Source organism: Parasteatoda tepidariorum, chromosome 9 (genome assembly GCF_043381705.1).
Source record: "Parasteatoda tepidariorum isolate YZ-2023 chromosome 9, CAS_Ptep_4.0, whole genome shotgun sequence".
NCBI lineage: Eukaryota > Metazoa > Arthropoda > Arachnida > Araneae > Theridiidae > Parasteatoda > Parasteatoda tepidariorum.
Window position 1 is genome coordinate 85537110 of NC_092212.1, and position 27686 is coordinate 85564795.

Genomic DNA, 27686 nt, shown 5'->3' on the forward strand with positions numbered 1-27686 from the left:
TGCACGAACATAAACAAAGTCTCAGTTGCGTCAAAACAATGAAGCTGTATTATACTAGTATCACCTGAGAGTCATTAAGATTTCACATCGAATCTTAGAGTGGGTCTCCTAATTTTTCCAGGGATTGATGGCAGTTCTATCTGCCACCAATGAATCAGTTTTTCCATCCAAAAAACTTTTCTGACCATCAGCACTTCTGATGAATATATAGCATGTCGTAGAATAATATAAATAAGGCTCTTTTTAAAACGGCATTTTACAATGGCTGGTTGGAATATTGTTCATTTTCTAATCTACCACGATATTTTTAGGCTTATTGCTGACATGCTTTCAAGCTACATATAGGAAACGCAAGAACTACTGAATCTAATTGATTTTTATTAAGACAGTTTTTCAATACACCTTAAATAAGGATGCTCGCAACAATATATGATAGATTTCTTAATCTGTTCATTTCCTCTACATCTTTTTTCTTCTCTTTTGCAATAAGCCTAAAAATTCTGGTTAGCAAATACTAAATATTTTTCTAATTAGTTCCAATGAATCTAATTTTTAAATTGAGAAGCGACTGTTATGCTAAAAGTGAAATTATTACTTTGGCACACATAAACATGAGATCTTTGAGAGGTAAAATAATAAAATCAAATCCAGTTAAATATTCTTTCTTGTGGAATATAATGAATATTTCCTTGCTTCGCTGGACTTGTCTAAAGATTCAGAGGATAAGTAGTGGTTGGAAACCAGTTTAAAAGTTAGTTTCACGTTTTAACAACTCTTCCTCTGCAAATATTTTATTTCCAGATCGGATTTGTACTTAACTTGAAAGATAAAAATTTTACTCAATTCTTTCAGAAAATCTGAAGACATATTTTTGTGAAAATACTTTTGTTTTTTTAAAAAGAGAATAGGTGTGAGGAAAAAAAAGCACCCCTTATAAATACTTACTCAGCTATATCGATCACTTTCTGAGGTGATACCTTCTCCTTATAAACGATTTCATCGACTTCCTTTCTGTTGCAGTAACTGTAGGCTGTGGATACGTGAATCAGGGCCTGAAGAGGAATTTATTCAATAACACACACTTTTACATTAGTTATTAATGACCTCATTTTAAGAGACTAAATACGAAATTTGAACGAAATCGGTCAAACGATTGACGAAAAAAACATTTTTAAAATTTGATAGCTCAGAAACTAGATTCAAAATTCGGATTTATTTACTAATTTTTTTTTTTTAAATTACATGCAGTCTCTGGCCGTATTATTAGACGCACTCTAAGATTTCACGAGACTGAAACCAGTTTGCACTTGTTTACCTTCGTGTATCAATTAGTTAACATTGTAATGCAATATGCTGAAAAATAATATATTAATGCAAATAGGGAGAATATAAGAAATCTCCTCAATAAAAAAACCCATTACATGTATGTTTAAATATAAAAGTATTGCCTATAGCAGGGGTGGCCAAGCTCCTTGATAGTCGAGCTATTTTTCAAAATTTGAAATTTTTCGCGAGCCGCAATTAAATACGCATTTAAAAGGTATGCAAAAAAGGCATTAAATTCTTTTTACAGAAATAAATATTTATTGAAAACATATAAGTAAAAGTACAAAATATGTGTATTGAATTTAAATATTAAACACATTTATTTTACTTCTCTTGATAATTCTTTAAAATTTGGTGAATAATGGGTGACAGCACTTCTCAGTAATCCCTTGAGATGTTGGTTAGTTAATACTGATCGGTGTTTGGGTTTCGCGAATTTTAAAGGGAAATAAAATGATTCAGATAAAAACGTTGTTCCTAATATTGAAATAATTCGACAAGCAGCCGTTTTTTAATTCAGGATATACTTCGATTCCGGTAGTAATATCCAAAATTCAGTATACTCGACGTCGATTTATATTTTGATATTCAGAAATGAAATTTGCTACAACGTTGCATTAGTCTTTCATATTTGTTGTCAGCAATTTAAAAGACCTTTTGAAACACATACGGAACGATAATAATTTTTTAAAATATAATAGCACGAAAACGAAAAGGTACGTTTATCGAGAGCCACAAATAATCCTTCGAAGAGCCGCATGTGGCTCGCGAACCACAGGTTGCCCCCCCCCCGGCCTATAAACTCGTGCAAATCATGTCATTATTAAAACACTACAGTGCGTCTCATGATTTGACCTGATTATTATAATATACTAATATAACGCTTGATATAATAAATATTCTATATTTATATAATATATCGTGTAATGTATCCTATCGTCAAATTCATATTATATATCGTCTCATTTAACCGATTGATACGCTAACGTAAACAAGTGCAAACCGGTTTCAGCCGCGTGAAAACAATAAAACTGTATAGAGTATCACCTGATCATAAAGATTTTACACAGAATCTTAGAGTGCGTCTCATAATATGGCCAGGGACTGTACTTTAAAATGGTCTAAACATTTTAATGCCTTATAACACAACATTTTTTGGACCATTTTAAAATAATCAAAGAGTGTGTAAATAATAATAGTTTTTACACGAAGTTATCTATGAATAAACATATTTAATAATTATATTTCAATTAGCTGTTGTCTCGGGAATATAGCGCAGAAAGTGAAATAAACCACTCCAGATTCCTCCCAATGATTTGGATGTCAAAGAAAAGAATTTAAGCGCTGATTTCGAGACATCATTAACTCTATTAAGTCATATTTAAGGTCTATTACAATTGAGTGCCGATGCTTGAAAATCCGATCATTAGAGCAAAAGTTATTCAGGATGTTCACTTTTTTATTTTATTTTGCATGAAGTACACCTCATTCTAATAAATAATCATCGGAAGTGATGATTTATTCAAGCATTGATAGATTAAAAAAATATATATATGTATTCCACTCATATGTTTCGACACGGACAAGATTTTAAAACAAATTCTTTTTTTAGTTTCAATTTTTATTATTAATATTTGACGAAATGAAGATATGCTTAAAGATTATTTATGTTGTCGATTAAATGAAGAGAAGAATGATGGGTCACATAATCTATAGTACTCAAGGGCGGCGATTCTGACTACCCGTCAAAATTCTTGTTGGTTCCATCAATTTATTTTGGTTTCAGTGCGATTCAACATTTTCTTCTATTATGCGTTCATGGTTTTTGATATGCCAACTAACTTACCATCATTCCCCTGATGGCAAATGCTACCTGAATACTGTGATGGTTACCCATCAAGAGAAGTTTGATTCTCATGGACACCCACAATCCTTGATGGTTCCAACTATAGATTTCCCTTGAGGGTTTAAACGGGAATTCTTATTGGTTCTCAAGAAAATACCGTAAAATAATTTGGTTTTTTTTTCTTTCAATGTTGGCCCATCACACATCAATCCAAATTCCTACATTCGAAATTTCTGACGGTTCACCATGAACAAACCATCAAAACAAGTTGCTATTCTAACGCTGAACCATCCTAAATCAGTCCGAATTCTGGGTGATGGTGACTTATGTTGGTTACCGTCAAAAAGTATAATGGTTCTTGATGGAATTATGAATTCAAGATTTTGTGGGCCCATTCATGGAAAAAACCATCCGAACTTGACCGAATGTGGAACTGTAATTATCTAATTAATTGAAAAGTACTTACTGCGATTTGAGTCATCTTGTGACAAAGTTGCAAAACCCTCTCTGTCCCCACCACGTTCACTTCAATAGATTTCCTACATGAAAAAAAAAAGTTCTCAATTACTGAACACTAGGGATTCCGTGGTTGAGTCAAAGGGGTTGGAAGAGTTTTTTTAAAAAAAGATCACAATGACATCGAAATAATAAGCCACTATTTATGAGATATTTCGGATATTTTTAATTATGGAAGAAAAATAACAACATTTTAAGAACACGCATTTATTCGAATGACAATATATTGAAAAATTATGAAAATAATACGCTTTTAAAAAAATGTATTAATATTTCCCACCGAACTTTTTAGCTGATTTTTTTTTAAACTTTTCGTGTCAAATGTCGTTTTAACGAAAACAATAATTCAGCTTTATTTTCAATTTTTGCATTTAACCAAAACCATCTGGAAAATATATTCTTTCAAATCCGCCAATTCGACTGTGTCACGTGAAATCTTATTTTAAAACTAAAAAGTATAAACCAATTTTTTATTCTTTACGGGAATTATTTTGATAATGAATAGTCTTGATAAAATGAGTTCGGTAAATATGCTCACAACTGCTTTTTATGTATGAAGTTCCGCGTTGTTTTTGGAGCTGAAACAAATTGGAAGCTCATTTAACGTTCGAGATCGAAACATAACCATGGTGCGTAGCTTTTTTAAGAAGTGCTTATTTCCGAATTTCGTTTTTTTTATCATTGGGCGTTTTCAAAAAGTGTTTCATTTTCCCTTTTCGAAAATGAGATTTTTCTTTACCCTGTCGATTTCCGCCACGTATTATGCAAAAGCGTGCTTTTCACATTGTTCTATTCAACTTCTTCACAATTCATTCAACCACTACCTATTTCAGCTTGCCGTCGGTTCATAGCGTGTGAAAGCGTCAATCATTTCACAGGTTTGATGAGATATTTGCGAGTCCGCATGTCAGCTGGGTTCGATGAGATCATGTGCAACTCTGCTGCATTTCGAAAGATATTCTCAATTTCAAACTTCATTTTCCACCCTCTGATATCGAACTGAAAAATGTCTCGATCATTTTTTAATGGCTAATATAATCAAGAAAAAGAGTTCTTTATCAGACACTAGTTACTTTATCATGATCATGTAAAGTCTGAAAATTATTTTGCATTTTGTTAATGTATATAGTGCTTAAAAATATTTTTTCAGTGCTTAAAAAGTACTTGGAAGGTGCTTATTTTTGGTTGAAAGATTTGGCTATATGCACCCTGATTATCATTCGAAAGAATTTATGTCTAATATGAATTTCAGAAGTATAACGCGCAGAATAGGTTTTTGTTGATAAGTTTATGCACTATGTGGTCAGAAGTATCCGAACAACCGGTTGTTATGGTGGTGGAAATATAATGGTTGTTTCTCGTGGTTTGGCTAGCGTCCTTCCTGTGGTTGGAACTCTGAGATGTATGTGGTGCAATATTTCGGGGGGCCTTCTCTTCCACACATTGAGGCTTGCACAGACGTTCGAAAACTGCCTTCTAAGAGCCTCCGATCTCATAGAATACCTTTTGGGAAGAATGAGAGCGCAGATTAGGTAGCCAACCAAATCCTCACTGCAAGCACTCACTTCAGCTGTGTTTAACCCCTTAACGATCGGTTAATTTTCAAGAAAACGGTCGTAAAAGTGCTTATTTTTTATTAGTGCTATTGATTTGTGCTGATATCTAGTTTAAAATAAACTATCTACAATTACCTAAAAAATATCCTGGTACTGCCATCTGGTGTGTATTAATGAGAAATAAGATGTTTTTCGGGCAAAAGAAATGAATTTGTTTTATTCTTATTGGCGCGTTACTACTGAGCATTCCAGCCCGGAAACATCACAGGAGCGAGAAATAGAGGGAGAAACCTAACCCCGTCATTTTCACGGGAGTGAGAAGGAAGATGGTGGAAAATCTTCTCTGAAGTGTGCAGTCTGTCATTGATGCTAAAGAGGGGTCAATATCACACTAATATGTGCCTCTAAGTCCGTACCACTGAGGGATACTTTTAGTTAGATAGTGTACTTTTGCAGTNGAAACTAGTTATTTTATCATGATCATGTAAAGTGTCTGAAAATTATTTTGCATTTTGTTAATGTATATAGTGCTTAAAAATATTTTTTCTGTGCTTAAAAAGTACTTAAAAGGTGCTTATTTTTGGTTGAAAGATTTGGCTATGCACCCTGATTATCATTCGAAAGAATTTATGTCTCCTAATACGAATTTCAGAAGTATAATGTGCAGAATAGGTTTTTGTTGATGAGTTTATGCACTATGTGGTCAGAAGTATCCGAACAACCGGTTGTTATGGTGGTGGAAATATAATGGTTGTTTCTCGTGGTTTGGCTAGCGTCCTTCCTGTGGTTGGAACTCTGAGATGTATGTGGTGCAATATTTCGGGGGCCCATTTCTTCCACACATTGAGGCTTGCACAGACGTTCAAAAACTGCCCTCTAAGAGCCTCCGATCTCATAGAATACCTTTTGGGAAGAATGAGAGCCCAGATTAGGTAGCGAACCAAATCCTCACTGCAAGCACTCACTTCAGCTGTGTTTAACCCCTTAAAGATCGGTTAATTTTCAAGAAAACGGTCGTAAAAGTGCTTATTTTTTATTAGTGCTATTTGATTTGTGCTGATATCTAGTTTAAAATAAAATAACTATCTACAATTACCTAAAAATAGCCTGGTACTGCCATCTGGTGTATATTAATGAGAAATAAAATGTTTTCCGGGCAAAAGAAATGAATTTGTTTTATTCTTATTGGCGCGTTACTACTGAGCATTCCAGCCCGGAAATATCACGGGAGCGAGAAATAGAGGGAGAAACCTTACCCCGTCATTTTCACGGGAGCGAGAAGGAAGATGGTGGAAAGTCTTCCCTGAAGTGTGCAGTCTGTCATTGATGCAAAAGAAGGGTCCATATCACATTAATATGTGCCTCTAAGACCATACCTATGAGGGATACTTTTAGTTAGATAGTGTACTTTTGCAGTGACCTTAGAGGTCAGCATTTTTCGAAATACAATGATGCATTATACATTTGCTTTTTTTTAGATTGTTGACGAATATCCTTTGTTTTTCACTCATTTACATTAGACAGCCTTCAAGTGTTACGTAAGAGCACGTTTTTAACCATTTCAAACTCAATCTACTTTCTCTTTATCCCCCAAAATAAGCAAATTACAAACCCCATCCCGCGCTCACGTGAGCTCGCTCACTCCTTTAATTTTTATGATCGTAACTGAGCTTTAGGATTAATTTTATCGATGATTAAATTTTTTTTTTGAATAAAAAATTGTGTTTTAATTCATCGTAAAAAAATTTGAGCGACGTATATTTTAGGAATTTTTTTATGTTTTCTTCTCTAGCTAAAAGTTTTAACCTCTAGAAAAAAAAAAATTCAGAGGATTTCTCTTTACCCCAAGCTTCCAAATCGATTTTTTTTATCAATTTCATACATCATTTGTTACATTCAAAATTTTTTTATTAATTTTAGTATCTTACGTGGTTAAACTTTCCCCTCTTGTCAGTAAAAATAACACATGTGTTTAAGTAGTATTTGAAGTGGTCCGCTAAAGCTATTTTTCCAACTCCTCTTAATCAGTTGAAACAATAATAAAAAGTAATAATCAGAGAGATTTTTCTTTCCTCTCAATTTAGTTGTTTCATATTTTAAAGAAAAATCCATAGAAGTTATCATGTATTGTCTAAGCTAAGAACTCCTCCCGCCACAAAGTCTGAGACCGTCAGATGCCATGGAAATAAGAATGGTGCATTTTAGGGAGGGTAGCTTCACTCTAGGATTAACGCAATCGAACGAGATTCCCTTTCTCCCGGCCACTCCAAAACACGCATCCCTACTTGAAATAGTCATACCTCGTTACCATAGTCACAGCGACAGATTCAGACGAAAGTCTGGAGGAGTTCTTATTTTAGACAAACTATATCGATGTTTGTTTTCCATTCCTTCAGAGTGTTCATTTCAACAAACGATGAAACTAAGCTTAATAAACTATTTTTTTTATGAAAGGCATAGGAGTTGTTTGTCTATACCAAGCTGGACAAATTCTTCTTTTATTTATTTCTAATTTATCCCAGACAAAAAAAAGATATTTTTTTATTGTTGTTACTTTTTGTTTTACAATTGGCTTTGGATTTATGGTTGTAAATAGGATTCGAAAGTACTGAAAAATATTTTTATAAATACTTTTACCTATAGTTTGTCTAAAGTAAGAACTCCCCTAGTCATTCGACCCGTGGCGGTGAGTCGGCGAAAGAAAAGAAATCTTTTTCTTCGGTCTATTATGTTAGCCCTAGAGTGAAGAGAAGCTACCTTTACTGAAATGAGCTATTCTTGTTTCCATAGCATCAGACGGCCTCAGACTTTGTGGAGAGGGGAGTTCTTACAGTAGACAAACTATGTGCTATACCCTTTATAAACAAGAGAACCATCTGAAGGTGACGCTCCTTAACACACTTTTCGTTACCATAGTCTTGGCAAATCTTACTTTTTTCCCCACACCAGTACATCTAAATTTTTGATGAAACGTACTGCCGTGAGAGCTAAAAAAATAACAATTTGCTGAAACTATCGTAACGAAGGAGGGGGAAAAGGTGTAGGAGAGGGAGTTCGAGTGAATGAAAGAATGACCTGAGCGGCTCATCAAATCGAACTGTTGCAGCCGAGTGGAAGACGACAGATACATTCTTTAGGAGCATGCTGGTGTCCGACTGGCTTATTCCCAGATCTGGAGCACATATGTCACCACTGATGGGAACAATCTTTGTCAGAATGGACGGATTTTCATGTTTTATCTTGCAAAATACCTGCAATTAAAAACCAGACATTAAAATATTGTATTTATTATTTACGAATGTGTATGCAGACTCTTAAAATTGATAATGAACACAGTCTCATTTAAGCATTTTTAGTTTTAAAATCTTGATCATCAGTTTTTCACTTATAAAGTTTTTCGCGATCACTCTGCCTAAGTTAAAAATCCAAATTCCTTTTTCTTTCCTTTCAAACAAAGTCTCTCATTATTTTTCTTAAAAACATTTTTTTTTATCTTTGGCAAAACAATTGGAAAAAAGCTCAGCACCCTCCCACCCCCCAATTTTTTCTTCTTTGAAACGACGACATCTGAGAATCTATTATATATATAAACGAAATTCGGTTCCAGATTTAAAGAACGATCAACGGAAAAATATTTTAATTAAATGATTTATTATGTTTTTTCCCCTTTTTTTACTGTAAGTAAGTATAATTTAATTCATAAAGCAACCCTTTCAGTTTCAATATGTTTTTATTTATTTTTCCTTATTTAATGACGTTATGGAACATTTGCTGTTGTAATTCAACAAAGCAATGACAACATTTCCCTCCCAGCGACTTAATAAGTTTCCTTTTGATTTTTTTTCTCATTCATTATCTTTTGCTTTTAAATGTGGACTCTTCATTTTATTCTTTTAAGATTCTTTCATTTTATTCTTATATTTTTAACTATCAATAATTTAAAACTTTTTTTTTATCCTTTTTTATTTTTTTAATAAATACAAGGAACTAATGCAAAACATAAAACATAAGTTCTAAGTTGAAATTTCAATTTTTTTTTTTTTATGTGTAAAAAATATTTCTTTTACAATCAGTTTACTATCCCGAATGACCAGCTTCCAATCACTGCAGATTATTTTTTGTTTTGCTTCCGGCAGAATAAAAACGTGATAAAACAAAACGTATTGACGAATTCTACTATGCCCGAGTTTACTCGGAATAATAAATATTTGCAATCTATACATACCCGAGTTAACTCGGGATAGTAAGGGAAGTGGTTAATATGTTTTATTCTTTTGCTTCCTTAAATGTTAATATTTCGTTTCTTTCCTTTTTTAGATATTTTTAAATTTGCAGAGATAGCTATTTGCACTTGTACCTATTACAAAATTATAGCGCATTACAGGCGAGTGCTGAATCACAATGCTTTGAGTTCAAAATGCCGGAGGAACAGATTTAGAACAATGCCGCAGTTGTTGATTCAATAAATATCTTTGATTTTGAGACATTTTTTTAATATGATTCTGACAACGATCGCTTTCACCATTCTCTGCGTTGTTATGAGAAATAACTGTTGTTAGGCAACTCAAGACCTTTATAAAATGTATCTCGAGAAAAAAAGAACTTTTTGAAAATTAATTTTTATTGTATCCTCCTGAAGAAAAATGAGTCTTTAAACATTTCATGGAAGGATTTGAGGGGAATTAATCAACGACTATGTCAACCTTCATATATCAAAAGGTACCTCCAGATGGAATCAAGTTAACATGTCTTATATATACCAGTGATTTGTTATTTGATATTTATAGTGGTAGTTACGCCACAGATTCAATACTTACAAAATGTTCATTCTGTATCCACATTCATTTTTGAGGAAACTATGCTTACAGAATTGGTTTCAATTTAAAAAGGATTCATTTCATAATATTCCGAATAATAGAAGATTACCTGACATGTGAGTAACTCATCCAGCCTTTGTCTTGGACTTTGTCCATCTTTTGACCTCAGAAGGACGTACACGTTTCGGATTCGGGGACAAGATCTGAGCAACTTTTCCAGCAGCACCTGCGTCACAATGATTGCAATTGAAATATACATATATAAACTTCTTATTTTATTCTTAAATTCTTGTTTTGAGAATGGAAATGATGGAACTATTCTTGTGTTCCAATATGTTACGGAACCTCAAATGATTCTTTATGCGCAGCTTCATATTAAAATAAATAAAATAATAATAATTACTAGCGCCAACAACAGACTTTACTTTAAAAATACTTAAAAGGAAGAAATATTTAGTTAGTTTTTATGTACGGCAGTTAAATTTGAAGGCAGTCATGGAGCTTTTGGTGTTGACACAGATTAACTTGAATGCCCACAGATGGCGCTTGAACTGAACGAACATTAATGTTTTTTTCTTTTCTGTTTTAGTTTGATTTCTACAGCTTCGATGAAAGAAGATCGTTTTTTATGTTAAGTCCGTCCTCTCATTAAAATTGTTTAATTATTAGAATTCGTTTTCTTTTGAACACAAGCGAAGCAGTTTAGCGAGCGAAGTCTGGTAAATAGATAAGATCCAGGTAAGAGAGAAAATTAGAATTATTTTTACTATACCTTTTTCAGGTGTGATGAAGCTGAAAATGAATTAGAATTTTATTTTTACTTAAAAGGCGTGAAGGGGAAAATGATGCAAGATCTTTTTTAATAATTTATTCAATATATTGTTATTAGAAAATATATATTGATTAAAAAAAGTATCCATTTCTTTTTTAATAGTACTTTACTTCAAATAATTTTATAAGGCCAACTGAAATCACTCATGGATTATTGATTAGATCTAAGTATAAATAAAGATTAATGTACCTTTCAGATCCAAAAACTCATCTCTGATTTTAAGATTGCGGATTAACTTTCAAAGAAGTTCTTATTGTTTTAATAATTTTATGATCTTACACAAAAACTGGTATGGAACGTTCTATCAAAATAGTTTGCAGGAAAACTTAATTTAATAATAAGAAATAAAAAAAAATCATGATCCTCATCTTCACATATACTCCTAGACATGAGTACAGTATCGTTAAATCTCTCAAAGACTTGGACTGATCGTTAAGACACGGCTCCCAGCAAATCACCGAAGTTAAGCATCACTGGCTGCGGTCAGTGTGCGGTTAGGTGACCACTTGGATCAGTCTGAGTAGGGACCGAGGGTGTGCGTTAAACTGTTCTACCGTAAAGTGCTCGACTTCGCGTGCAGGTCATTGGGCTACCGAAGCGGGGGTGCCATCCCCTCAAGGGAGGATCAAAATTGTGATGGCTTGTCTTCGGATCATCCTTAGGGATGTTTCCCAGACCGTCGCCAATAGTCCATTGTGCAGCTCTAGTGCGACGCAAATTAACTACTACTACTACTACTCTCAAAGACTTCACATTTCCGAACATTTAGTATGAGAATTATCTGTTCTTTCACACCCAAATGAGGTCAACAAAAAACGAGAAAGGGATTTTAAAGGTTATTTAAATTATCTCAGGTCTTTTTCATGTTCAACTAAAGCAATTCAATCCACTTCAGTTGCATAGAAGTGATTGCATTTTCCACAAACCAGGATTCCACATAGACCCCCCGCTGACAGCAGAGTACTGTGGTCAGATTTGCTAACTGATTGAGGGTTTCGATTGTCCTGATTAATGGCTCGCATTGGTATTCTGGTATATGCAGTCCCTGACCAAATTCTTAGACGCACTCTAAGATTCTATGTATAATTTTAATGATCAGGTGATACTCTATACAGCTTTATTGTTTTGACGAGACCGGTTCGCATTTGCTTACTTTCGGGTACTAGTTGGTTAAATGAGACGATACATAATATAAATTCGACGATAGGATACATGAGACGATATATTATATGAATATAGAGAATATTTATTATATCAAGCATTATATTAGTATATTATAATAANTAAAAAAACGGCTTTTTGTAGCGATTCAGAAAACCGGAAAAATCAGTTATCCGGAATAGCAATGGTCCCGATCGTTCCGGATAATCGGTTCCCTACTGTACAATTATTGGACGCACTTTAGTGTTTTAATAATGACATGTTTTGCACGAGTTTATAGGCGATACTTTTAAAGCTAAACATACATGTATTGGGTTTTTATTCGGGAGATTTTCGTATAGACTTCCTATTTGTATTTATCTTTAACGTATTGCATGACAATGTTACATACTTACAGGACGAACGTTAAGAAGTGCAAACAGTCTCGTAAAGAACACTGAAGCTGTATAGTAGTATCACCTGATCATTGAGATTTTACATAGAATCTTAGAGTGCGTCTCATAATATGGCCAGTAGGGACTGCATATTCCACGTTATTGGTCACACGACACCAGGATTCCACGTCACTGATCAGGTTGAATAAGATGAAAAAAAAAGAAGAAGACCTTTCCGACAAATCCTGTGACTCCAGTGATGAAGACAGATCTTCCCCTGTAGAATTCTGCCACCTGAGAGATGTCATCGTCTTCTTCGTCGATGGGCGAGACATAACCATCGCTCTCTGCATGAATGACAGACATCTCTTCTCTTCTTCAAGACATTCTATGATGTAATGAACAAGACCTGCAACAAATAATTATTATTAGCCTCTGAGTGGATGTTAAAATGAGAATTGTCCTTGTATAACATGGCGATTCACAAAATTATAGAAATTAGTACAAATTTTTCGATTACAAATGATCCTGAGTTAAGTCGGGTTACGTACGGGCTTAGCAGAATGTGTCAATACATTTTGTTTTGTCAGTGTTTCTACTCGGTCGGAAGACATTATCTGCTGTGATTGTTCTGCACACGTGTGATTGTGTATATACGATGGTTGCTGAATTGACATTTCAATAAGAATCCTTCACTGACTTTTGAAAAGTATAATTTTGTGTTGTCCCTTGTGTTAAGAACTATCAGACAAAGACTGTTATTTAACTTATTTCATTTGCCCGAGATAACTCGTGATGGCTGATTTTAAATTAAATATTTTTTACACATAAGAAAAATTTCAACATTAAGTTTTGTTATTGTTCCCCGTATTTATAAATAAAAATCAAAAAATATGCTGATTTTTTGCATATTTTAAAAAAAATAACAGGTAAGGAAAGTGATTAAGACACGACAAACAAATAATCTGAAATCAAGTTCATTTCCATCATTTTTTAAACTTCAGCATTTTCAGTGGTTGCATTTTTTACAACATCGATGCAACAAAATTCTCGGATGTAACGCAGTGCGAATTTCTTTTTGTAGAATTATGTCAAAGACTCTGTATTTGTACCATCGATGCCTGAAAAGCTGCAACATTTTCAGCATTGGAAACCATTGACAGTGCGAAACTACAAAACGAACCTGATTAAAGATTAGACGTTTGCCTTGCAACGAACATTTGTGACTTAAATTACAAATAGAGTATAAGAAAAGACCGGGATAGCCTGGTTGACAGGGCGCTGGACTCGAATTCAGGCAACTGAAGACTCACCACGTAGAAAATGGTGACTGGTGCACGTTGAATCTGTCGGGTTGCAAAGTCCTCTATGTTCCCATTAAAAAAAAAAGCAATACCTCTGGAGGTACTGAATTGGAGATTCATAGTTTTCTGGTTCTTGACAAAACTGTGATCTGTAGACGAATGAATGGATGTAGAAATGGGTCCACCCTATAAGCGGGTGTGTCGTATCTGTGCGGCAGAAGTCGAATTCGTGGCCACAGACGGCACCACTGGAAAACAAGAACAATCACATCCCCTCTGCCTTAAAGGCCGACGACACCAATAACAGTATATATAAAATAAAAAAAAATTTAAAAAAACTTGACACATTTTTCTTTATTTTTGTGCTCCACTTATTGCAATCTGTGTAATTGTTCCAAAACAAATGGGTCCATTCATAAGTGTTTTATGGATAGCTCTTCCAAAAGAGCGATACATAATAAATATACCATCCATCATTTGACAACTTATTTTATTCAAGTTATCTTTCGAAAGCTGTCAATTTTTCGATGGTTCGAGTCCCTGGAAACGGGTATAAAATAATATTTACTTGAACGCTATTTTTATCCTCGTTTTTCAAATGATGTTGTTAAATGAGAGGTACACTATTTGCGCACTTTCTTACGCAACAACAAATGTCTGCGTGCGTTAAATAGTGTTTGCAAAGAGGCGAGAGGTCACCTATTTTACGGTAGAGATAACAAACAAAAGACGGCCTTGAATGGTCCTCCACTTATTTAATGAATTGAATCTTAATGAAATGAACACTTAGGGAGAAAAGGGGGGGGATTATTGCTCCCTTTCACACTCAGTCACAGAACCAGTCTAAAATTCGCGTCCAGCATGTAACCAAATGAAAAAATCGTTTTTGTGGAGCGAACGTAATATGCAGGAAGGTTTTCGATAACACTATTTGTAAAATATCACTTTGAATTGTATCTCCTAACACTACTATCGATTCGAGCTTAATATATAGCTGACTAAACTGTATAAATTATATATATATGTCCATTGACTTAAATGCTTTAAGTAACGGTATATGTACCGATTAAAGTATGTTATTGTTCGAATGCTCTGGTAGGTGGGAAAGGTCAAAAGAAATAGTGCTTAAGTAGATATTTATCATTAAAAATAGGCCTTTTAAGTGAACGAATACCACTTTCTTAATGTGTGTCATTTTAAAATGTACATAAAAAGGAGGGAAATAATGTGTCGTAAAATGAAAAAAAAAATAGACTCATAATTTTTTATCTTATAAAAATTACGACTCTCTTTAAAATAAAAATCCTAACATAACCAAAATCTAAATTTGCTTGAAAAGAGTCTTCCGAATTTAAAAACTGAGCTATTTTTCTATACATTTATTAAAACTTTACACAAAACTATACAAAATGTTTGACTCACTATTGAAGCTAAATATTTAAAATTCTTAAAATATTTTATTAGTGGAATTTGCATTATTATAAAATAAGAGTACAGCGTACCAAATATTCAGAAAGAAAAAAAAACGCCCCCCCCCCTCAAAAACCGATTTTGAATGCATATTTACGACGGCCAAAATCGAGAAAAATTTCATAAGTGTTAGAGAAGTATTGAAAAAACAAGTTGTCTTTATTAATTCCTAGATTCGAAAATGTATTTGTAAATCAAAAGAAATATATTTTATTTTATTTTATGACTGTCGTTAAAAAGCCGACCCAATTTTTGGGGTTACGTCTACTCATGTTCAACTCCGTAACCTTGTAGTTTTGAACCCAATCCAGAAGACAAGGGAACTCTTGGATCAAGTATTGGGAGAAATTTGCCTTCGTGGAGGCTTTTTTGATGGAACTAACAGGCACTTGCGTTACATAGAGAGGAAGACCACGAGAACTTCCCATGGTTAGCCTGACGGCAATGAAAAAGGAAATATATCGAGATTATTAAACTGTCTTAAAATTAAAGTGACAGAAAAACACAGGGAAAAAATTCTGGGGAAATTACAGTATTGTAAATACATTTCTGGCAAAATAACTGATCATTGAACTAGAATGTACACTATTTAAATAATTTTACCGTTCGCTAGTAACAGGTTTACCGGAAGTTTTCAAAATTATAACCCTACATTTAGTAACAAATACAAAAATAAAATTAACCAAATAAATTTGGTTTTTATGCCATGCTCTAAAATCTAATTTTAATCTTTCGATGCCTGGTAGATTATATTTCTTATTCTAATTACAACATGAATGATGTTTAATTAAAGTGTTTTAAAGATGCTTTCCAATCTCTTTTGTTTTGTTCAAACGAGGAAATCTCGAATATGGGCCGTGCGCGTCATATTGTTCGCCTGCTGGAGGTTGAACTTTTGGTAGCACTGGGGGGGATGTCGGATATGATTTAGAGGAGTGTCATATTGCAATGGGAATAATAAAGATACGGCCGTTTTATTGTGTACTCTAATAGGTGACGAGTGCTTGTGTCCCGGCATTCCTCGGGAACAACTGTGATCAGTTGCAGCTGTCAGTTCTGTGTCTTCAAAATGTTCAAATTTAACGCCACGCACGAGATATGGTCAGTGATGCGTTTCATCCGGCAAAACAACCTGTCTGTTGCATACATTCCCTGTCAGAAGCAGAATTCCCTGACAGGGAATTTTACTACTCTATGACAATTTCTCTCTCCAGCTTTATGGGACTCTCTTGGTTGGGAAGTTTTGGACCACCCCTCCCTACAGCCCAGACCTTGCGCCGACTGGTTTTCATATTTTCTGATATTTCAAACATTTTTGGCTGCTATCACTACAACGATGACGTAAAAACGCCCGTGACCTCATGGTTCACGGAGTAGGCTGCAATTTTGTATGAAGAGGGTATTCTAAATCTAGGTGTAAGTGTTTAAACAAACTTTTCAAAAATGCTGAAAAAAGGAGAAATCTATATAGATTCTAAAAATATATTTGCTTCTTAAAATTTTTCTTTCGTTTGGTTTTTATCTTCAAAGGGTCCCTTACTCAAACAGCCCTCGTATATCTCTTTCGTGCTGATGTGTGCTCAAAGTATTTATTATGTTCTAGTCGAAATTCTACCCTTCAAAAGAAGTGGAATAACCCTATCTCGTGTGGGATTCAGGGGCCGCGACTAGAGTTCCTATCTGGAACTCCATAGCACCTTCTGATTGGTTTTTCCGTCTAACGTGGAGGTTTGCTTATGTTATTTTTATCCTGTGGTGGGCATTTTAACTCACTCCGTTCCACCTTACATAGTTTGTCTACGGTAAGAACTCCTCCCCCGCCACAAAGTCCGTGTGCTGTTATGGAAACAAGAATAGAGCATTCAGCTTCTCTTCACTTCTAGGGTTAAGACAGAACTCCCCTTGCTCTCGCCGACCCAAAACATGTCCTAAATAGAGTGACCCCTACTTGAAATAGTTTTGCCTCATCATGACCATACTCACCACCATGGGTCCAGATGAATGGAGCTCTTACTTTAGACAAACTATACTAGAATCGTTGTTGGAACTATTTAGTCAAGCTACTGTGCATAATGAATAAGTAAGTATTTGGTCATTATTAAAAAAAAAAAAACAATTCTATATTTCTGCGTTAAACCATAGTTTAAATAGACTGAAAAATATTTCTTACTATTGACTTATATTTTCCAAATAAGTTGTTTGCATTTATGATATTTCGAAATTCTTGTTGTTAAACTTCGCATTGAAATCTTTCTCTTTCTTCCTGTTTCTACTTCATATTTTTCTTGCCTTGCCTTTTTATTTTCCTTTTCATTTTTACGTTTTGAGTCATAATGTGCACATTAAATGCTAGTTTGCACCTGTTTTTTTATTATTGGGATTGATTTTGATTTAAATTTCTCCTTTCAATTTTTCCATTGAACGCTCCATACATTTTGAATATGCAGCGTTTTGTTTCGTGACTCATTCTGTTTTTTCTCTTTTGCTAGCATGGCTACATTTTCTAAGTCTATGGTTGTATTTTTTACAATAAATGTGTGCACCGGACATGTTCTATCATTAGTTTAATAAGAATCCTATCATTCGGAACAACTTATTAATAAATAGTTTTTAGTCATGACGAAAATACTTTCTCAATAACTATGCAACAGCTTCACTATTAAAATATATCCTATATTACAATGGCGGTAAAAAAATATTAAAAAACAGTTATAGAAACTAAATGTCTATCATGTGTGCAATGCACACCTATGAAAAGTAGGCGAAGAAAATATGTCTAACACAATATTATGTAACATAACATAATATCATTATAACATAAATATTATAGGAATAACAAAAGCGCTTTTTGTCCATCTATAAGAAAGTATCTGCCAATACATCGATGTACAATGTTGTTCACACATTAAAATGGCATAAACTTATTTTTCTTAACTTTATTTTTAGAAAACACTAATTTTGTATTTACTAAATAATTATAAAACAAATGTATTCAAAGCAGAAAAATGACATAGAAAATATTTTTAATGATTGAAGTGTCTCGAGAAAAAATGCGATTATTAAAAGCAGAAAGGTACAGTTCATAAATCATTCATCGTCTCAACCCTCGCACTTTTATTCTTGTAAAATAACGAATAAATCATTATTATTATAAAGATGGAATGGAAAACAAATTTCCTTTTACCAATAGATTATGAAGTGTTCATTAAACGTGTGTATTTCTTTATTTTAAGGTACATAAATTACAAACTCACTTAGCAAATAGTAATATGAGAAAGTGATGGCTAGAATCAAAATGTATCAAAAATCAAATCAAAAAATCATAAAAAAATATCTTATAATGAGCGCTAAAATTTGAAAATGAAATTTAGGTCATTATTTAATTTACTAATGTTTAAATAATAAAAAAGGTGATTTATAATCATATTTAATAGTACTTAAAAATAGGATTCACGAATTAAATTATTTCTATAAAAAAATGACGTCTTTTATTTTCAATTTTTAAAGAATACTAAAACTTCATTGTGTTCGAACTAAGATCGAGTGTGTTGAACCACGGATGTTCGACATCTACGAGACTACGGTTCATAGAATGATTGAGGTTCGAAAAGTTTAGAACCTAGATTCGAACCAAGTTCAGCAGATTTTTTGATCGCGGGAAATAATAGTACAAAATACGGTCACTCAATGTCCCTACTATTTCTTCCTCATGCGTATAGTCTTAGGAATCAAAAATTTAGCGGGAGAAATTTATTCAGTTATAGAAGTCACATTACAATTCTTAACGAGACCCACGTTGGTGCAACGATCTTAATTGTGATACACAATCATGACATTTCCCTTCTGAGATATTAATCTGACCCACTTTGTCAAAGAAAAATGGCTCCACTGTTGAAAGGGAATTCGTTAATGAGGTTCCCTTGATACAAATCTTATGACAGAAATTTTTTTAATTACTTCCATTGTTAAAATTATTTTTTTTTTAAAAATACACCATCATTATTGCAACGTAATTTTTAAAAATGATTTAAAATTACACGAAATATATCTGTTTTTTATTTCTGTTTCATCCCAAAGATGTGTAGGTTGTTGTTATTGATGGATTGCTTTAGGATGGGACTAACCCACATTTGCATTACATAGAGAGGAAAACCTCCTATGGTTAGTTTGACGGCAAGGAGGCTCTAACCCATGATCCTTCCACCACTGAGGATATTTTACATCTGCGCTGTGCTCGGTGCGTATCGACCCGCCATCGATGGGATTCGAACCCGAGTCACTTTATTGGATGAGGAAATCTCTATTCTCTGAGCCACCACGACTCACTTTTTATTTTTGTAATGAATGAACGATCATAAGATGCTTTAGCACTTTCTGCATTTATTTTTTGTTGCGCGGTTGCTTGTGTGCTCATAACACCCATTGTCCAGTTGAAGAGCAGGACATGTTACCATTCACTGTTACGGGCCTATGATCTATCAATAGATCGTCTTTTATTTTTAAATAGAGCTTTAAAGACAAAAGAGAAGAAAAAAATTCGTTCGTAGCAACGTTTTTTCTCTCGAGTCGACTTGCTTACTATTAAAAAAAAAAATTTATCAGGAATAAAAGATGGGAAAAAAAAATCAATAAGTTAATCTGATGATAGGGGCCATCTAGAGCAGGGGTTTCCAACTTACATGAGGCCGGGGGCCACAATTAAAAACAGAAAACAAATGGTGGGCTGCAACTTTATCAAACTTTTATGTAGGACTCTTTTATGTTTGAAGTAACATTAAATATTACTGTCAGATTTTTACCAAGTTGTACGAAAATATAGTATTGAATTACAAATTAAAATAAGAAGTAGATTTTTAAAAATATTTAATTGTTATTAATAATATTTTTAAAAATATTAAATAAATAATAAAATTTCGGGCTACAATAACTTTAATGTGCACCTATGTACTAAACAATTAATGTGCAATAGATATCTAATTGTTAAGTTGGTATTAAAACATAAATAGTTCTCTCACAAAATGTTTAATGAGAAAATTGAGGTTTGTCTGCTGTAACCGCCAGAGAATAGATATTTACATATTAAATTTAAAATTTACAAATGTGTGTGTTAATATTTTCGTCCAAAATGAGTGGTTTCAAAAAGTTAAATCAGAGAATTTCTTAGAGAAAATTTCTGATGCGCACATGCTAAATTATATTCACAAAATACAAAAAAATGAAATAAAAAAGAGCAACATACACGATTCTTTTTGCATTTGAATAAATGTTTTCTTGGATGCAAAACCTGAAAAATAAATTTTTTTGCACCGTTGGTATGTTAAATTTCACAGAAACGAAGAAATTAGGTTTTTATTAACGAGAAAAGTATTTTAAACCTATACAGATTTTTTACGAAAATTGCCCGCAAAAAATGACAACTAACATATTCTAGTTCGCGGGCCACAGAAAAAAGCTTCGCGGGCCGGATGCGGCCTCCGGGCCATCACGGCTCATAGTCTCAAAAAATATAAAGTAAGTCAGCGAAGTAAACCTTATCCACAGGCAGCAATTTTGACCTGAACCTCCGATTCAGTATTCCCAGAGGTATAATTTGTTATGGAAACGCAGAGGACTTTGTGACCCGACATATTTAACATGTACCAGTCACAGATTATTACACGGGAAGTCTTATCACGATTTGCGTGTGACACTTTACGACAATTAATTAGAAGGCAACAACTACAATTAATTAGAAGGCAACAAAGAATTTATTAGAAGAGCTGAGATAAATTAAGAAAAAGCCTCTCTGCAATGATAAGTAAGATAAAGTCTCCATTGCCTTTGGTGGTAGAACCTAGATATTGTACTTGTAATTTATTCTACATAGGTAGGTACTTCATTTACGCAGCCCTAGATCTGTACAATGGACTATTTGCCATGGTCTGGAAAACATCCATGAGAATGATCCGAAGACGTCACAATTTTGATCGTCTGCAGAGAGTGGCAGACCCCAGCTTTGGTAGCCCGATAACCTACGAGCGAAGACGAGTACTTTACGATAAAATTGTTTAAGGACAGATAACGCGCACCCTTGGTGTCTACGCAGGCTGATCAGAGCGGTCACCCATCCACTTACTGACAGCAATGATCTTGATTTCGGTGTTCTGTTACGAACTGTGTCTTTACAATCAGTCCACTACACATTCCACAGGAATAATTTTTTTTCTAGAAAATGTCCATTTAGAAGTACCGATTTTAATAATTTCATCGACATTTCGTCCTCATTCATAAAACAANTATATATATATATATATACTATATATATATCAATTGTTTTAGTTTGCTTTTTATATTTTTTTTCGTCAAACATAACACAATTTTATGAGTCTGCAAGTTTTATTTTATTACAATAGAATTATTTTGCGTGAGTAAATTTGTTATTTCCTAAGAGTATTTTGCTATTTTTTTCCCTTAAACAAAAAAAAGAAGAAAAAAAAATCGGGATCAACATTGGGGAAAATGCAATTCATTATGCAGATATATATCACTACTCACAAAATTAATTTGCTACAACTCATTTCATTTTCCAGATAAGATTGGATTCATTCAATTTCTTTGAAATGAAACGTAAAAGCTTGTTAAATAAAGTTTTAAAATTTCTAATACATGTTGTAAATCAAGTAGCGTCATCAATTTAGTTTTTATATAAATCAATAGGAATGAGATAAATAAAGATCTTTTTTTTACTTACCGAAGAGCAGGAGAGCTTCTCAACAAGTGCCGTTTGCGGAAGAAATATAAGAGTGAGGTCGGTCGTAACAAAACCGGTTTAAATAATTCCAAAGAATTAACTTTCTTCGGAGGAAGTTAGAAACGACACATAGACTGAAGTAAACATTAGAGGGGGGGGGGAGCGGCAGCCAGAGGGTGCTGGATGATTACAATTTGGACTCATCACTTTGCTTTGATCCCTCCAATGATGTAAACAAAAATAGTTTTAAATGAACATCAACAGGATTGAAAATATAAATTCCACATTGGACGATTTACTATGAATTATAAATGAATTCAGTCGTTTTCCTAAACCATTTTCATTGCCCCCCCCCCATCCAATAGGGAGAGATGACCCCTTTCATGAAGTAAAGCTCCCAACTCCTAGCTATTATTTATTCACAAAACATTTTAAATGTACTATTAGTATTATTTTCGTATGACATTAAAAGTTTTAGCGGGAATTTTACTTGAGTTAATCATGACTCAACTTTTATTTGGGTGGGGGATAAAAAAACCTTATTTTTTTGATAAAAATAATAATATTTCATTTTAATTTATTTAAAAATAATATTATTTCAATTTTAGCGATGTAGTTTTAAAGTTGAAGAAAGAGATCACGATTGAAATTATTTTATCACCCGCTTTTATTTCCCGCTTGAAAGGAAATAATAACATTTAGCTTTTATTAATATATTTCAATGTAAAATTCTCATTTATTTCTTACAGTTTTTATTTACTTTTCCAGTGATTGTTTTTTCAGGGATATTAAACTAAGAACCACTCAGCATCACACTGGAGAGAAGTTCCAGAGATCTTTTAATTCATTGACCGTTATACTTCACACGATGATGACAAAAAAAATACAGTCGGACCCCGATGTAACGAATTCATCGGGACCGGAAATTTTATTCGTTAAATCGGGGTTCAAAAAAAATTTGTTTTTTTGTACATATGTTATGTATATATGTTAATGTATATATATGTAATGTACATATGTATATATGTTAAAAATTACTAGTTATAAACGACTATTCCTGTTTGACTCATAGTCCACGCGACAAACCCCCCGGAAAATGACCTTGCAAGTGTAATATGTCTTATTGACTCTGCCCACCTACCCACGACGAATTTTGTTTTTCCCTGTTGCGGGCTTTTCTTTTGTTTGAGACGAATATGCACTTTTTCTATTTTATTCCTCCCAGGAAAGATTNTTCGTTAAATAGAAAATTCACTTCGCTATTTAGAAGTTATTTAACGAAGAAATTTCCAAAATGTTCTTGGTTCCACGAAAAAATTCGCAAAATAGAGAAATTCGTAAAATGGAAGTTCGTTATATAGAAGTCCGACTGTAGTTTTAAATGAACATCAACAGGATTGAAAATATAAATTCCACATTGGACGATTTACTATGAATTATAAATGAATTCAGTCGTTTTCCTAAACCATTTTCTTTGCCCCCCCCCATCCAATAGGGAGAGATGACCCCCTTCCCCACTATAATTAAAATAATAATAAAATGTCTCATGAAGTAAAGCTCACAACTCCTAGTTATTATTTATTCACAAAACATTTTAAATGTACTATTAGTATTATTTTCGTACGACATTAAAAGTTTTAGCGGGAATTTTACTTGGGGTTAATCGTGACTCATTTGGATGGAGGAAAAATACATAATTTTTTGATAAAAATAATATTTCATTTTAATTTATTTAAAAATAATATTTCATTTCAATTTTAACGATGTAGTTTTAAAGTTGAAGAAAGAGATCGCGATTGAAATTATTTTATAACCACTGAATATTTCCCGCTTGAAAGGAAGTAAAAATAAAATAAAAAAAATAACATTTGGATTTAGCTTTTATTAATATATTTCAATGTAAAATTCTTATTTATTTCGTACAGTTCTTATTTCCAGCGATTGTTACTTTTTTTTTCTTCAGGGATATTAAACAAAGAACCACTCTGCATCACACTACTGGAGAGAAGTTTCAGATATCTTTTAATTCATTGATCGTTATACTTCACACGATGATGACAAAATAAATAATAATTTCCAACTATAGATAAAAATTTAATGGATATGTCCATTGTTATCGGTGAATTTTTATGGGTCGGAAAATCCAGTTTTCCCACATTCATTTTCGTTTGGTTATCATCAGCATAAAATTGATATTAGTTATAAAGATTGTTTTCCCATCACTATTTTTGTATCCCTAATTTAAAGGTCTGTACTGTTATTATTAAGGTTTTTCATTTTGTTTTCTATAGGAAGAGGATTGTTGTTATTATTAGAATAACGTAACTCTACGGATTATTTAAATCGGTGTCCGATCTTAACATATTTTTGGGTACAAATTACATTAATATGAATGACAGCTAAAGAGATTTGCTTAATAATTTAGAACTTAGCTTTATGCGGATGAGAGCAAATATTGAATTTAAAATATATTCTTCGTAAGTAAAAATATTGAATGACAATTGTGAACTCACCCAATTTGTTACAACGCTACTCAGGGCACGGAAAAAACTCAGAAATTTTACCTGTCCTCCTTTGAAACGTAGCTTCTAAATAAATAAAAATATAATTTTCTCTTACAAACATTTATATAAATTGCACAATGAATTAGTAGTTACTTGGATCACATTATACAGTAATAAAAGAAATACTAGGTAACTAATAGCAAAACCTAGTAATTCTTTTATGAAATAATTAAAATAACAAAGGTGAAGTTATCTGGAATGTCAATTTATCCGAGGGTACTGCGTTTTTTTAAATGCATGAAATAGGACGTTTGCCAGTTCCACAATCAATCCAATGATTTGACAGAGGTTTCTGCACAGAAATCTGAAAGGGGTTTTCCATTTAGGAGGATGTTCATGATTGCGTTTAACGCTTCTTGTTTAAGACCTGTACGTAATGTTTTTTTTGTAAGTTCATTGCTGAAAAGCCTCTTTCAACCGCTGCAGTACTCCCAGGCAGAGAAAATTCCACCATGCGCAGTATTTCTAGATTAGAGGGTCATTTTAGAAGTGAGGCGCTAGACTCTTGTAATATGACAAAAATTGAAAATGTATCACGAACATTAACGGGAAAATGGCCGTCCGCGCGGACGTCGAATTCAGGAAATTTGTTGCCCGCAGGGAATTCTTGACCGTCGAGGACGGGCGGTTTTTCGAGCCCTGACTATACTTTTAATCTGACCGTTTTAGGCTGCCAGCGTCAAGATTAAAAAATAAAGTGTTGCATTTGCTGAAAGCAACTTTAGTAAGAGTTAATACAGTTATCTTACAATTTTATTCAATATATTATTGAAATTTAAATAAATATCAATGTCCTAATATTATATTTATTTAGCTACCATTATAATTAATGAGTTAAAATAGTTTTCTATGTTAGATTTCTGCAACTCTTCAGTGAACACTGTTCCAAACGTTTTCACAACTGTCAAGGTTTTCCCCGATTCTGCACAAGCAGAAAATTCAAATAGTACCAGCACAGGTCTTTAAGACGTCATGCAGTTCATACTTTTCTAATTAGGTTTGAGTTTTGCCTTTTCGTATCTGTCTTGTACTTCCGTATTTTTTATATATACATAAAAAGTTCTTTTTAGAATAATTTAACTGCAAGTAAAATCGCATACTTAAGTTTCGGTTGTAGTATTATTAATTTTATATTCAACGGTGAAATACGTTCTCTGTTTATAAACTGTCGTATTTCTCTGGTTGTAGCAACCAAAGATCGTTTCAGCCCTATTCTAATTTATGATTGTGCTATTTGATATTGGGCACTTCTTTATTTCAATCTCCACTTCGCACATTCAGGGAAGAAATAACAATAGACTTCAATTACTAATAAATCCCCATTTTCAATAAATAATTTTCTGCCGTTGTCAAGGGTTCTGAAGACATGTATAAAATATTAGTAATTCAATTAGAGCAAACACTTTCTGTTGAGAAATTTTTTGAACTACTCTAGCTTAACTTAAAACCGTTATTGACACATGAATTATTTGGAAAATTTATTATTATTCCTTTTGAGTTTTATCATATGTTTTTATGATATAATAAGTATAAAGTCAGTATAATAACAAAAACAAATTTCATAAAAAAAACAAGCGTTGAACTTGGTTTGTTCATCGATTTAGTGAATGCTGCTTATATGCACCATTTTATTTCTTAAATAAAATATAATTTTTCATACATGAATTTTTTTTGCGTTTTAATGAATGTAATGCAAGCATATTTCAATTAAAATAGCACCACATTTTAAAAGATTTCTATGCTTGGTTTAAAATGAGTTAATAGCAATTAAAGGAGTGAATTGATGTGAGAATAATTTATTTATTCTACTGAAAATTAACTTAGAAAAAAATTTTAAAAATATTCTTTTAATTCAAGAAGCAACTAACATGCTAAATAAAATAATTCGAGATATTTTTTGGTTTGATTTCAGAATGAAGCCTGAAATTGAGAATTTCCTGTAAAATGCATCCTTTCCCACTGAATCCACTTCAGTAACCACACATACGAACCCACAAGAATTTCATCAAAAAAGTAACAGGGTGCGTAGCCAAAACTTTTATCAAAAAATAAGCACCTTTTAAGTACTTTTCAAGCACTCAAAAAGTATTTTTAAGCACTGTATGCATTAACAAAATGTAAAATAATTTTTTAAAAGTTTACATGATCATGATAAAATAACTAGTTTCTGAGAAAGCACTCTCTTGATTATATTAGCCACCGTAAAAAGATCGAGAGATTTTACTGTTCAATATTAGAGGTTGGAAAATAAAGCCTGATATTGAGAATATCTTGCAAAATGCAGCATAGTTGCACACGAGTGTGCAATAATCTCACCGAACCCAGCTCAGTAGATGCACATGCGGACTCTCATTTCATCGGACATGTAAAATTATGGGCTCTTTCATACCCTACGGAGAGACGGCCCGCTGAAATGCACCATAGTAGAATGAATTGTGAAATTGTTGAGTAGAACAATGTGAAGACGACGCTTTTTACATAATTCGTGGCAAAAATCGGCATGTAAAGAAAAAATACATCATTTTAGGTAATTAAGCACTTTTTAATGACACCCGATGAAAAATGCATCTTTAAGGGTGTTTAAAAAACGAAAATAAGCACCTTTAAGCACTTTTTAAAAATGCTATGCACCCTGATGAAGTTTAAATCTCATAAAATGAAGTTTCTTAAACAAATAAAAATAGTTTTTTGATACATTTGAAGCATTGTCTTTTTTAAATATTTTTATTCACATACTAGTTTTAAAAAAAAGCACGTAATTAAAAAATACATTTATTATTAATAAAAAAAAATTTATAACATTCTGACAGTTATACATCTGCAGTAAAAATAAAAGTATTAAGGAAAAAAAAATCTCATACACTAAAATATTTTTGTTTAAAATTTTTTGAATAAGCGTAAAATGTGAACAGTTATAAAAATTTAACATTAATACTTTAAATAATTGAAGCAAACTAGTTAAACTCCACGAAAAGTTTGAAACAAATCACATCCTGCTTTAAATCACTTTCTAAAGCTATACAGATAAATTATAATCACACATGAATGCAATATGTTGTAAGATTTTTTTAATACAGGATAACTACAGTAGGTATCTTTTTTAACAGCTTATTAAAACAAATTCAAAATTTTCAAGCTGAAAAATATTTCCTTTACAATATTAAATATTTTTTATTAAAAAAAAATGGTC

General features: G+C 32.8%; 1 protein-coding gene across 2 annotated transcripts in view; it reads right to left on the minus strand.

Annotated features, from left to right (window-relative positions):
- LOC107456784 (putative fatty acyl-CoA reductase CG5065) overlaps positions 1–22059 on the minus strand; it is a 31363-nt gene extending 9304 nt beyond the window's left edge. Inside the window, exons 1-6 of one of the 2 annotated variants that reach the window (XM_016074732.3) lie at positions 21933–22059; positions 12660–12837; positions 10171–10287; positions 8320–8495; positions 3639–3711; positions 946–1052 (exon numbers count right to left, since the gene is read on the minus strand). In XM_016074732.3, coding sequence (XP_015930218.1) covers positions 946–1052; positions 3639–3711; positions 8320–8495; positions 10171–10287; positions 12660–12794 — 608 coding nt within the window. In that variant the 5' untranslated portion in view covers positions 12795–12837; positions 21933–22059. The remainder of the gene's footprint in view (positions 1–945; positions 1053–3638; positions 3712–8319; positions 8496–10170; positions 10288–12659; positions 12838–21932) is intronic. The other variant, XM_071185546.1, reaches the window with a different exon arrangement.
- Positions 22060–27686: the final 5627 nt, after the last annotated feature.